This window comes from Hemicordylus capensis, chromosome 2 (assembly GCF_027244095.1).
Source record: "Hemicordylus capensis ecotype Gifberg chromosome 2, rHemCap1.1.pri, whole genome shotgun sequence".
Taxonomy (NCBI): Eukaryota; Metazoa; Chordata; class Lepidosauria; order Squamata; family Cordylidae; genus Hemicordylus; species Hemicordylus capensis.
In genome coordinates this window covers 377,291,966-377,306,186 of record NC_069658.1, presented here as the reverse complement: position 1 = coordinate 377,306,186, position 14,221 = coordinate 377,291,966, and the positions used below count along the sequence as shown (strand labels likewise).

At 47.0% G+C, this 14,221-nt stretch overlaps 1 protein-coding gene across 3 annotated transcripts; it reads right to left on the bottom strand.

Moving 5' to 3' along the window:
• Position 1: 1 nt before the first annotated feature.
• Positions 2-12,546, bottom strand: STX10 (syntaxin 10). Of its 3 annotated transcripts, none has more exons than XM_053302936.1 (9): positions 12,076-12,546; positions 8,438-8,579; positions 7,453-7,622; positions 7,040-7,134; positions 6,298-6,360; positions 5,734-5,832; positions 4,613-4,719; positions 3,393-3,487; positions 2-1,452 (listed from the first exon to the last, which is right to left on the bottom strand). In XM_053302936.1, exons 2-9 carry the CDS (start codon positions 8,560-8,562, stop codon positions 1,376-1,378), a joined length of 831 nt encoding a protein of 276 aa, XP_053158911.1. In that variant the 5' UTR covers positions 8,563-8,579; positions 12,076-12,546; the 3' UTR covers positions 2-1,375. The 3 variants fall into 3 exon arrangements, with proteins under 3 accessions (XP_053158911.1, XP_053158910.1, XP_053158912.1); XM_053302935.1 differs by having other exon boundaries at positions 8,438-8,576; XM_053302937.1 differs by lacking the exon at positions 8,438-8,579 and having other exon boundaries at positions 12,076-12,542.
• Between the last annotated feature and the right edge of the window lie 1,675 nt (positions 12,547-14,221).

The following is a 14,221-nucleotide window of genomic DNA, read 5'->3' as shown; positions in this document are numbered from 1 at the left end:
GTGCATTTAAATACAGATATAAAATGTATGTTTCTTTGTTTATTTTAAAAAAGTTGCTTTGGCATCTTAAAACTGCACCAGTAAAATGCAGAATGGCTTCTGAATGCTTGTGACAGCTGAGTACAGTGACCTTTCCTGTCCTCCAGGTAAGGCTGTGAGTCACTGGGGCTTGGTTGAAAGTAGTCTCTGCATGTAGGCACCAGCAGAGTCTGCTTGACCAAGATTTAGACTTCATGGGACGGTGTACATTCATCATACTGTACCCCGTGGGGAGAGGGGAATAAGCCAACATGTTCGCAAACTGGTTTTCTTGGAATACTTAGCAGTAGCACAAGAATAGTGAAGCAGACCATTGAGTCCTGGGATTGGATGAGGGGACCAAGTTCTACTCCCAGCTTTTGGAGGAGGCTGGCATCTGGTTAAGAGAAGGAGCCTTGGATTCCTCGGTGCTCAGTTTCAAGAGCAGAATTTTTCTTTTGGCTTTGAAGTAGTGAGACAGCTTTGGACTACCCTCAACTCCGAGTATCTTTGCTCTTTAAAAAAGAAGTGGGGGAAGCAAGACTGTAATTTGTTCTGCCCAGTCTAGCCACAGTTCCCATCTGGCATTTGTTGAGATGAAATGCAACTGACAGCATAGTCCATTACGTTTCATCAGCAAGCATATTGAAGAGAGCCAACTTGCTCCCAATCAAAGAGGTAGCGTGAACAATACAGTTCTTTTACTGCAGTAAGACTAGGCAGCTGGGGCTGTGCTCTGCTTTTCAGATTGCTGGGGATGGGATGGCAAGACTGCAGAAAAAGGAAGCTTGTACTAGTGCTGCTTCTACTTGCAGTATTGACAATACATACAGCACATGTGACATGGTCTCCACATAGGCAGGCAGAGGCTTGTAACTTCGCTCCAATGTCTTGAGCGTGTATAGGTCAAAAGGATATTATTGGGGAGGGGCTGTTGCTCAGTGGTGGAGTGCCAACTTTGCACACCGAAGATCCCAGGGTCAATATATGGCATCCCCATGCAGGGCTGTGAAAGACCACGGTCAAACTCTGGAGAGCTACTGCCAGGCCATGTAAACCATACTGATGTAAATGGACCAGTGGTCTGATTCAGTATAAGGCAGCTTCATAGGTGTGTAAAGCTACTAACTTCCAGAATCCAGTCCTGACTTTTCACTAGACCTATAGCCCCAAAGGGGAGCCAAGAGTCTGAGGGCAGAAAGAGCATTCCACAGAAGGCCACCATCTCTTCCAATGGAGTGACTCGCCTCCTTGCACAGGATACGTGGCCGTGGTGGCGTCAGGCATTCCACTCAAGAGGTGTGGGGCTGGCTCCTGCCACCTGTCCCCCCACCCCCATGTCCATTCTGCCGGTTGATCACAGAGTGAAGAGAAGAACCACCACCAGCACGAGCACGAAGAGCAACAGGCAGATGCCACACCACTGCCGCCGGTCTGATGAGGAAAGCACAGAAGGAGAGGAGGTCAATGCCACGGAACCAAGCCCACTTGGAAACTCCTCCTCCCTTTCGCCCTCCTCTCGAAGTGATTTAACTGGAATTAAGCTAAGAAAGTGGGGAAGGTGATCTTAAGCAGAAGTGGATGTAAAAGACGGGGAGCCCCAAGTGGAACCACATTCTGAGGAGCCCCTTCCCCTCTGAGCAGCCATATGCCACCCTCCTCTGGTCTTACACAAACATGCCACAAAGGAAAGGGCCCTTCTTCCTGCACTTCTGTTTCACACTTAACACTGTCATGAGCATGAATGTGGGCATTTTAGTATTTCTCCAAAGCTGGGAATCACACTGCCCCTTGTCATGTGATTAAAAAAAAGAGTGACTGTGTCAGGAAAGTCCCTAATTTTAGCGACTTGAGAGGTGCCAAGCCTAGCCATTCATTTCTGCCAGGTCAACCCACAGCACAGCTGCCGCAGGTAGTGGGTGGTTGTGGCACTCTTGGGCAGAAGCAGGGAGGTGCGCCGGACCTGGCCATGCCACAACCAGCCTCCACTCCCCTGTCTGAGACGATCAAGCCTGCATTCTTGCCCGCCTTTTCCTTGATGTGCAACTGCTAGCAGTAGATTAGAGCCAAGACTGCACCAAGGCTCAGCAGCGGAAGGTATTCCAAAGTGTACATTAGATGGCGCTATTACTGTATTTACCTGAATCCAAGACTAGGTTTTTCCTCCAAGTATTTAGATATTAGAAATCAGGAGGCCATCTTAAATTCCGAGTCTTGCTCCTTTCAAGTAAATGCAGGTATAACCTGTATTTAACCGCCTACTTTTTGTCTGACATTCAGAGTCTTCTTCGATTCAGGTAAATACGATTCAGGTAAATACTTTTTACTTGACGCTTCTGGCACACTTCTCTGAAAGGTTGGCTACCACCACTGATCTAGAACTTGGTCTGTAAGGGAGAAACCGTGAACACAGAGATGCAATATAGATCTAATCAGAATGTTCAGGGTTTGATTCCCTGGTATAATTCTAGAATCCTCCAGTCTCCCTCCCACCCACACCCCATCCCCTTTTATGACCCTGGCTGGTAAAAGTGGAAGGCAGGCAGAGGTAGGCCAGCAAGTGCTGATTTCAGGAGGGGAATGAGGCAGCAACCCACCCCACAGCTTAAATGCTCAGCTCAGCCCTTCATCATTGTTCCTCCGTGTGTGGGTGTGCATGTGCACGTGCACACATGCATACACACACAATTTTAATATGCTGTATATTCGATCCCAAGGGGTTCTAAATGCAGCTTTAAAAAGTTTAAAACAAATATAAAAGTCCAAGAAAAATCTACAATCCAGTGGCATTACAACAGAAAAACAAGAAAACCTAAAAATGAGCCACAGCTCAATCCAACCCTGAAGCCACTGCTGGCTGAGAGCACTGATTGAGCCAGGCAAGCCTCCATTGGGAGGACTTTCCATACTTCTGTGCGCTAATCTCGCTGGAGGAATGAAGAGGAAAGGCTGCAAAGGAGTGGTGGGGAAGAAGCAGATGAAGAGACAATTCATTACATTGCTGGGATACACAATACCCAGACTGTGGGGAGGGCCAAAACAGTCATATCGCAACACCCTGGTGCTTGGGGATGAAACTTGCTGTGTTTTTAGGATCGAAAGCAAGCATCCTCACTCCTAAAACATTCTGGACTCCAAATCCTACCTAAAACGGATAAGAATCGAAGATGGATGTAAAAGAAAACAATTTAACATGCTGAAAAAAATGTGGGGTGGGGGGTGGGCAGGTGGTATTAAGCAACTTCCTTTTACCAACTCCTTTCTGGAACAGAGGCAGGAAGTCAAGTGCAGTTTGAATGTGGATAGAAACCAGAACTGGTCCCAGAACTGGTCAACCAGCCTGCAAGGCTGAACCACAAAGAGGTGTCCCTTACCACTGGCCATGTGGGAGACTCTAGCTATCTTTTTGAGCACGCCATCCATGCGACTGTGAGTGCTGTCCATCTCATAGGCAAAGTCTTCCAGCATCCTGAAAAGTAAAGGCATCATCAGTCCAGGCAGCAACTGCCCCCCGGGGCCACCCTCTCCCTTTGAACTGAACTGGGCCTCCTCTCTCAATTGTCCATCAAATGGTCTGTCTCAAATGCATAACTTCACATAGCATGGGGATGTCAGCCAGGTAATGACATGATGTTCCATCTTGGTGGAAGTGGGAGGTTTGTTTTCCTTTTTGGGGACAGTTTGGACTCTACCAATTCAAGCCACATCAGTGCCAGCATTTTCTAGATCACGGATAAGCAACTGGCAGGCCAATCTGCCTCCCACTTGACCCCCAGCATGGTCTCTGATCTTGCAAATAGCCTTTTAGTGAGGGCAAAGATGCACAATAATGTCCCTTGGTTGCTTTCTCCCAAGCCACTATGTGGCCGCCTTCTCAATATGTGAACAGGACTTATGAGGCTCTCTTATATAAATCAGACCACTGGTCCACCCAGCTCAGTATGGTCTTCTCAATTACTCTCCCCAAGGCCTCAGGCTGAGAAGAGTCTTCCCCAGCTCTGATCTTTTTACCTGGAGATGCCAGCAACTGAATCTAAAACTTGCAAGCAAAGTAAGGAAAGGCTCTACTATTAAGCTGTGGCTCCTCAGCAGCAGCAAGAGAGGTTCGGGCAGAGTTCTCTCGTTCAGCGTCTCAGCTGCTTTCCCCAGTGCCCAAGCCGAGTCAAGGCAAATGGGAGTGAGCAGCTGAAGCACAGAGTAAGAGGAAGGCTCTGACAAAGCCTCTGTTGCTGTCCTGCTGAAGAGGAAGGGGTTGAAGTGTCCTTTGACCAGTGTTTTAGCTCCCGAGGTTGAGTCAGCAGGCAGAGCCCCTCTTGTTGGCCCTTCAGCCCTTACCAAATTCAAAATAAGGGCTCTTCAGACAATGATTTGTAAGGACTGTTGTAGCTAGGTAAAGGCCCTGGCTCCTGTTGTCTGATATAGCCTCTAAGAATCAGGAGAAACTGCTGGTGAAAGACCCAGGATGGCAATGGTTGTATACCTTGGTGCTATTCTGTTGCCATCTCTAACCTCTGTGCTGCTCTGCCCAACCCACCAATGAAGAGTTTCTATTCTCTCTCCACGGCTAGAAACCTCCCTTGCTTTCTGCACTCACATGGTCTGTTCATCCAATTCCTCTCCGACCCGACCTGACATGTGTTTCAATACCCGAATGGTTCCAGAGACCAGCTCCAGCTGCTCATCCTGCTTGTCAATGATCAACTGTCGGGGAAAGAGACACCAGAGAAGTCCGTTAATAAAGAAAAGACAGGAAAGAAGTATGCAGAAAGGAGACTGGATTCAAAGCAGCCACAGTCAAGATGCAACGCCAGCAAAAGACTCAAAAGCTGTGACTGAACTGGGCCCTGGCCTTCTGGGAAGCAACTGAGCAGCAGCAACTGCAAGAGACATGCAGCACTATTGTCACTTTTGGAGGCCCTCAACACATAAATACTCATAGTTTGTGTGCATTTACACAAATAAGACCAAAAGCAATCCTAGGATTAATTAAATATTGACAGACAACATCTCTTCACACAAGTCCGCCATCCAAAATGCCAACCAGCACACAACTTTTGCAGGGATCCACCACTTGCACAACAGGAGCAACTGCTGGACTTCTTTTAGTTCCACCACCAGAGAAGGACCTCTGGCTCATTCGGTTAAAATAGCTGTTCAGTTGGAAGCACCAGAGTGAGCGGTTCTTTATCATCCAGGTTTATGGCCCGGCCTATTCCAAAACTTGCACATACACTTCCTGACCTGATCAGTCTTCACAACAATCTTTTAAGAAAGGCCATTAGGATCCCCATTTTACAGAGAAGGAACTGATGCTGCGTGACTCGCCCCCAGATCCATGAGCGTGGCTTTGAATCCAGTTCTCCTATAAGAAAGGAAGTTCTTCTCCCCACCTCCACCCAAAGAGCCTAGCCTGACAGGAAGTCTGCAGTCTGATAGGAAGAGAAGAGGAAGGCCATTCCTTCCGACTGGATTGAAACCCGAGATTTTCCTCTTTCCACGCACAGCTCAGTGGGGGAGATGGGGGAGTGTGGACGGGCAGAGAGAAGCCGGGGAGCAGCGAGCACTGTTTGTGTCAGAGCCCAAGACTTCTCTCAAGAGACATACCAAGCAAGGGAGCAGCCTTTGTAGGAAGGGCTGGGGGTCGCACTGATGGGCTAGACTGGCCCCGTGGGCCGCCACTGCCGTCAATACTGGAGATGATGGCTCCCGTCTCACCTTCTGGTGCAACTGCTGCTCTTCCAATGTACGTGAGTTGGCCGTGGACAGATCTTCTGCATCCAAAAGCCCATAATGTTCCCTGCTCCCCACTAGCATCTGCAGGGAAAGGAATCTCTGAGCAAGCCAGGATTTAAAGCATTCACAGAAGAGGTGTGGGGAATGGGCTAGAGAGACATGGGTGAGCTGGGTGGGGGAATCAACAGGCAAAATGGGACTCAAGGTCTTTCCCCTTTAGCAGTGACCATTCTCATGACATGAGACTGGAAGCCTTTTCACTGTAATCCCCGAGTTGAATGACTGATTTAGACAAGGGACAAGATCTGAGGGGGTATTATGCAGGAGGTGTTGACTCTTGATATGCTGGGAGGAAGGAAGAGGGTGCCCTTACCCTTGGCTTAAAAAAACAGCTCCGGAGAACCAGGGATATAGGAACAGCCTAGCAATTCCCAAATGCAGAGTCCCACAAACAATTCCTCCCATCTCAGTCAACACATTCCCATTTGGCGGGATATGTGGGGGCTGGAGGAGGAGGTGTATAAACAACCCATAGAATGTGATTACCTCTTTGTTTTTACTCTCCACAACGGCCTGCGCCTGTGGGCTGGATATGTGATCCTGCATCTCCTAAAGACAAGAAAGGAAAGTAATAAGGGTGCCCCTATAATAATAACAACAATAAGGGCACATTTTTCCAAAGGGTCTTCAGGCACACAACATCGCTTCCAGCAGCATCTGGTGGGCCACTGTGTGAAACAGGATGCTGGACTAGATGGGCCATGGGCCTGATCCAGCAGGGCTGTTCTTGTGTTCTTATGTTCTTAACTGCAGGAATCTTTGTATGACCTCAGTGTGTCAAGCCTGGGTACAATGGGTATAAATGTAAATAAATGAAAATTGCAGGAATGAATGATACTGTAGATCACCTTCAGGTGTAGAGATACATGTGAAGGGATTTGATATAAAATCCAGTCCCATACCAGCTTCAACCATCTGACTCCTTTCCTTACTCAACTTGAGAACAGATCTCCAGACCCCTTCCTCCCAACCACTGTGCCTCCAAGAGTCCTGGCTCCACATTCCTTCTTGCAACTGGCAAGAAGTTTAATACTTCCCGTATTAAATGGACTACTCCATTCCTAATTCCATCTCTCAGAACAATCTCTCTCACTTCGAATGTGTGCAAATACCTCCAAACCTTCACTCAAGGATTTCATTTACAATAGAATTACCGCCACATTATCAATAAGTATTTTATTCTGTGCCTGTTACAAGGTGGCAAGGAATATGTTTGGGGACAACCCACCTTGATGGATTTCTGCATCTCCGTGACGAAAGACCGCCGTGCTGCTACCTCGCAGGGCTCAATTTTGAACTTGCGCGGGTTTGACTCCACAATGCGTGGGCATGGGTTAAGTGCAATGAGCTTGAGTCATTGAGCTTGAGAGGCAAAGAGGGATCATTGGCAACAAAGACTCTATAGATCTAGACTAGGACTTCACTCACCAGAGGTTCTGCCTGTAAGCAGCAGCTTCCTGCTTATTCATCTTCCAGTTAAATACCGTGTAAGGAGCAGAGCAGTTCCCTGCCACTCCAGTCCTAGCCACAGACAAGAGGGATGCACAAAATGGTGAACAAGCATTACCTGGAGAGGCACCTGCACCTCACTACTACACCTCCAGCCCCTGCCAACAGGGGACATCAGCCCTCAAAGGATATAAATGGTTTCCTCCAGATCCTCCAAATCCCACTCAATGCTGCGCAAGTTGTTGCGTAGCTCATTTGTCGTCCAGTCCAGCTCCTCTTTGGTAACCACCTGTGTCTCCTGGAGCAGCTGGCACCAGCGCTGATAGAGCCCACAGGCTGTAGTCATTGCTTTCTGAACTTCACTGTGGAGCACAAAGACAAAACAGTTGCGGAGAGAAGAAGGGCACGTGAAGCAGGGGAGCTAGGGCAAGAGGCTGCTTCTTGGCCTCCTCAGACCTGGACAGACAGACAGACACTTTATTTATACAGCCACCCAATTGTTCTCATAAAAAGTTGTGGTCCAAGCCAAACACATCTCATCAGCCTTGTACTGGAGCATGACAATCCCTCCGTTTCTGTGATCCCAGGCAGCTAACAAGCATATATGAGCGTATGAAGCTGCCATATACTGGGTCAGATAATTGGTCCCTCTTCCTCAGTATTGTCCGAAGCGTACAACTGGCAGCAGCTCTCCAGGGTTTCTGGCAGGTGCCTTTCCTAGCCCATGCCAGGGACTAAGCCTGTGATCTTCTGCGGCAAAGCATGTACGTAGGAACATAGCAAACTGCCTTACACCAAGTCAGACCCTTGGTCCATCTAGCTCAGTAATGTCTACACCAACTGGCAGTGACTCTCTGAGGTTTCAGGCAGGAGTCTCCACCAGCCCCACCTGGAGATGCCAGGGAGTGAATCTGGGACCTTCTGCATTTAAGCATGTAGATGCTCTACTACAGATCTATGGCTCCATTCCCTAAAAGGAATATCTTACAGTGCTCACATGTAGTCTCCCATCCAAACACAAAGCAAGGTAGACCTTGCTTAGCAAAGGGGAACATTCATGCTTGCTACCACAAGACTAGCTCTCATCTACCCCTGAGCAATGGCCCCTCCCCAAATTATGTATGCAGAGAAGCCCTGATGATCTCCATAAATATCTGGTACACTGAATTCAACTTACTCGGTCACAGGTTGTGCAGCCCTGCGCTGTCTGATCTGAAGCCTGCCAAAAGACAAAGCTCTCCAGCCTACCATGAGGCACCTGCATCTCTGCCTCAAAAGAGGGATCTCTCCATAAGTTGCCATCCCACTTCAGAGAGCTGCTGGGAGAGGAAGTTCTGTATAAATAGCTGTCCCAAGAACCAAATGAAACTCTGCCCTGAGTGACACATCCCTGTTGAAAAACTAAGCCTAACCACCAATGGCAAATAAGAATTGCATTCAGGAGACCAGACAGGAAAGCTTTACATTAATTGGGTCTTCTTTCCTTTAGCCTTCAAAAGTCTATCTGATATCTGTAGGCAGGTGAGCTGATAAAATAACTAGCTGGCAGGATGGCATCATCTCACACTGCACGGGAGGAGGCAATGGTAAACCCCACCTGTATTCTACCAAAAGAAAACCACATGGCTCTGTGCTTACCAGCAGTCGACACTGACTCCATGGCACAACCTTACTTTACTTTAACTCCTGTTAAGATCTGCAAAGCTGATCAATGCCTTTCACACACCAGAGGTAAATACATTTTGGTGTTGGGCAGAGGATCCCAATACAGAATTGCCATGGCTCACTCTAGAGTGGAACCTCATGAGTGCTGGAGGAAACTTTATGAGTGACCAGTGCCCGTGGCTCATGTCTAGAAATAAAGTAAAACTAAATCAGGTTCAAGCCTGGAAATCCTGCTTCCTAAAGCCAGGTGTGTGTGTGGTCTCACTGTTGATGCTGTTGATCCACTGTTGATGGGAAACACCTATATCGGGCAGCAGTGATATAGGAACATGCTGAAAGGCATCATCTCACACTGCACGGGAGGAGGCAATGGTAAACCCCTCCTGTATTCTACCAAAGACAACCTCAGGGCTCTGTGGTCGCCAGGAATCAAGATCGACTTGACAGCACACTTTACCTTACCTGCCCGGGCCCTAAGATCTTTATATCAGAGTATGCTCTTTGGTGCACCATTAAGGCAGGGACTAGGGACAGAGTCTTTTCAGTGGTGCCACCATACCCCTGGTATTCTCTACGCAAGGAGATCAGAGAGGCCCCCACACAAATTATTCTTATAGGCCATTATGAGTCATTTGATTAGGATGGATTTTAATTGAATGCTTTTAAGCTGAGTTTATACTGTTTTATCCAAGTGCATTTTTTGTCATTGTATTGGTTTTCTTTTTCTTAGTTGTGGTTCCTGGCTGACAATCTGATTAATAAAGCACGAATGCTATGTAAGAAGTGCCAGTGCTGCTGATGGATTTGATTAACAGAGCACCAGTGCTTGTGCACAGTGGGGTGAATTTCAATGACCTCTACCCACCTTCCAGGAGCACTCAGTGCTATCTGAATATATGTCTTTTAGGGTCACATATATATCACCAGTATTTAAAGCTTCCATCTGGCTTTGAATTTTAGACTGGGGTGTGTGGGTGTGTGTGTATGTGTGTATGGTTTTACAGTTACGAGACAGGTTGCTACAGAAGTGGCTTACATCCAGATTAAGCTACACATGAGTACTCCCATTACAATTAATGGGACAAATTTACTTGTGCCATTGATTTCAGTGTATGTACTCATGAGTAATGCCACCTAATGGCACAGCGGGGAAATGCTTGACTAACAAGCAGAAAGTTGCCAGTTCGAATCCCCACTGGTACTATATCAGGCAGCAGCGATATAGGGAGATGCTGAAAGGCATCATCTCATACTGCATGGGAGGAGGCAATGGTAAACAAACCCCTCCTGTATTCTACCAAAAGAAAACTACAGGGCTCTGTGGGCACCAGGAGTCTAAATCGACTTGACAGTACACTTTACCTTTACCTTACTCATGAGTAACTTAGTCTGCATATAAGCCAGGACTAGAACTCTAAAATTTAAATTTGTGTGTGCACACATGCGCGCACGCACACAAAATCTCTGTGGGGTACCTAAGCTGCAGGTTTGCAACAGAAGGTGTACACTTGTTTTAAAAGGTTGGGAACCCTGCTTTATATAATAGAGAGCTGACAAAAGGCATGTAGCAAGGTTGGAGTGGGCCCTCGGACCAAAAGTGAAGATGGGCCCCTTCCCTCCCATATTCTTCTTCAGAAAGGTGCAAGGAGGAAAGTAAAGAGCAAGCTGTCACCCAGCTGGCGGGCCACCCTCCCTCAGAGGCCAGGGACATTTTTCAGCCCCTCACCCTCACCAACACCCCACCCCAGTTCAATTGAAGCTATGCCCCTGGTTGGAAAACCAGTTATTAACTCCCAATGGGCCCTACTTAGCCATTCCATTTTCAAAGTGGAGATGGCAAAATAACAGAACCACAACAGGGACATAGCTATAACTGAACAACGGGGAACAAATGTCCTTGGGTCTGTGAGGGAGGAGGGCCTGCCGGATGGGTGACAGCTCACTCTTTACTATTGCTGCTGCATGAATGTATGAGGTGATCTTCATAGGTATACATACATGTTTTTAAAATGTTTCTGAGCCAGGGGAATGTGCACACACAAGTGTGAGAGAGAGAGAGTGAAAGTGTCTGTGTACGTATGTATTTTGTATTTTTACATTTATATCCCGCCCTTCCTCCAAGGAGCCCAGAGCGGTGCACTACATACTTGAGTTTCTCTTTCACAACAACCCTGTGAAGTAGGTTAGGCTGAGAGAGAAGTGACTGGCCCAGAGTCACCCAGCTAGTTTTATGGCTGAATGGGGATTTGAACTCGGGTCTCCCAGGTCCTAGTCCAGCACTCTAAAGTGTCTATGTGTGTGAGACATATGTGATGCTATTTGCAGAGGAGAAAGAGAAAGACATGCTGATAACTTTTTGCTTTTCACCACTCCTTACAGTTCTTCCACAGCAAAGGCACAGTGAGGGCCAGTGGGGGGGGGGGAAGAGAAGAAGACTGTGCAGGAGGAGCATAGGTGTCCATCTTCACCTCTTGTCACAGGGTCCACTCCAACCTTGCTACACCCCAGAACTACACAACATATTCCCACAAAATACCATACTCTTATAGGTTTGTTGTGTTTTAAAGTATCTTTGTTGCTCACAGTAACAGAACTGGCCTTTTCCCAAACAAATATTTTGGGAACTTAGATTCAATATTTTGGCTTCAAGTTTGTTTGGACTCACAATTCTGCCATCACAGAAAGTATGGACAAACTTTGTACATAATCTTTCTTTCTTTTTTTCCAGCCAATGCATAATTCCCAGAATATGTACAGTGTGGCAATCCTAAACAGAGTTCTAGAGCATTATAATCCAGCCAGCATACTGAGCTGTTTTGTGATGCTGTATTGTGGGGGCTGTTGAGAGACTTTGGTTTTTTTTCTGAAGAAGTCAAAAGCGACAGGTAGCCAGATTGGTCCATTATTTAAAATCTTAAAATAACTGTAGAGTAATACCTCGATGAGGAGCAACTAATAAAGGAGTTTTTGTTGTTTTAGTAACACTGCTTCCTCACAGAGAGAGAGAAACGAGGGCATGGGTTTCTCATGCTGGCCCATGACTTCAGATTCCCATATTACCCAATCTTCCTGCAAATGCAAACTTTCTGTGCCTATAATCCGCACCAGGGACAAAAACATTAAGTTGCGGTGGGAGTGGCTGCCACTCACCCTTTCACCACGAAGAACGGATCCTCCAGAGACATTGTTGATCGAACAGCCTTCACAGGAAGAGAGTTCCAATCCAGCGGGCCTGACAGCAGCGTCTGACTGTGGGCGAAACTGTAGACTTCTTCATCTATTGGCGAAACGTCCTGTCCTTCCCTCTCCTTCCCTGAGCTGAAGCCGCCTGGGCCGCCACGTTTACTAAGGGCAACCCTTCCCCAACTCGTTAGAATTTGTTTTCCCCTTCGAAAGTGGAACCGGCTTTTCCTAGGGAGGAGCCAGGAAATGAGAGGAAGGTACCCTGGACTTGGTGGGTGGAGAAATTAGGAATCCCTGGAAGTTGTCTGTGCCCTAGTTTTTCAGTCTCATTTCTTTTTCTCTAGCCTCCTCCCGCGCCGCATCCACTTCCTGCAGATCATGGAAATGCGTCACTCGTACAAGAATTATTACCCAAAATAGCACTGGGTACACCCTCCTGGGTTCCTGTTTCATTCATTTTCCACCTCACACTTTACAAAGCCTAGTGTCTGAGATCTTGGATTCCACTTCTAATAGAGTGCATACTCAAGATCACAACGCGTTATCTTTTAACCGTCTGTCTTTAGTATTGAAACGTGTTTACAGAGCGCTATGCACATTCCTGTTCCTTCAATGCATGCTTATGGGTGGAGTGGAGATTTTCATTCCTGTTAATGACTGTGTAGGGAAGCAGCAGGGACGGTAGCTAAATTCGGGAGTAAACAGTGTACTCTTATTTATGCTCCCATATTATTCTGTTTAATTGCAGTGCAGAAGTTAGCATGACCAGCTCCATACCCGTGATTAGAGAACAGAAATATAGAGAGGAGAAAAACCAGCGCAAAAGGGCGACGACTCGGAGCGATCATGTCAAACCACATGGCATGTAGCCAAGCGCCCCGATCCAGGTTAAATAAATTGCCAATTTATTACATTGGTTTCAAAGGAACCCGCGGCCCAATCCTATACATCTTTACTCGGAATTTAGTAAGGTGCGCTGAGGACAACGGGATTACCTCATAGTAAGTATGCATACGTTGCAACGTTAATAATGACTAGCCAGCTGGCTCGACCGGTTCCAGATTGTACAGTCCTGTGCACACTCTCGCCGAAAATGGAGTACATGTCGAGACAATATGATAGTAAGATGGCATCCACGAAAACGGTTGTATTGTATGCTTTTCCTCGAAACTCCGCTAACTGGGGAAAGAGGCACTTCTTAAAGTAGTGGCTCTCATATTTAATGAAAGATGGGAAGCAACTGCCCCTGTACAAATCAGCGTAGTGTCCCCGACTCCGCCTCAATGGTTTTTGTTAGTGTGTGTGTCTCCTTGTGTTCAGGAACCTTTGTAAGGCTCTGAGGGGCCGCCCCGGGGCAAAATGTGATCTGATCATTTCAAATACTGAACCATACTTTAGATGGGGCCCCTTCCATATGTGGGCCTACGTGTGTTTCTTAGACTGTAGCCTCTTTAAGACAGCTGACTGTATCTTCTAATTTCATTCCTAATACATAAATAATAAATATAATAAAGAACACCTGGTTTGTTGGGACAATTGCACGCACACAGGGTGTTAAAGTTTACAAGAGGGAAAATTGTAGATTTAGATCACGTGGGAGTTTTGTGATATGTGTTTACTAGACATTCTCAGCCTGAGCCAAGTTGCAGAAGGTGGGGTCTGTATATGGTCAGATCAGATTACGGGAAAGTTGCGTGGAAACAGTTGAGAAAAGAAGATAATGATGAGTGCGAGTGGGGGAAACGTATACAGGCAATAATTCGTTTTATGGAGAAGCTTGTTTACCGGGAGCCTCGGGAGAAGGGTTGTCTATAAACAAACTGTTTGCAATGTGAGCTGTGTATATAGCTGCCGCTAGGGCAAGGTTCTGTGGCATGTGTGCAACCTGCGTACAAAGTGTCTTGTTGCCTCGCTTAGCGCGGCGCTTGTAAACAGACAGATGGCAAGGCAGAGCAATTCCTTGGGCAGGCTCCCGGAAACTCAATTGATCCTTCATCCCTTTGCCCATTTATGGAAACAGGAAGCGAGGCTGGTTTGTAACAAACGTAAGCATTTTTAGAACGTTGGTAAGCGCAACTTCGACTCCTCCCCCTGTCGTCATGGGCCAATAATA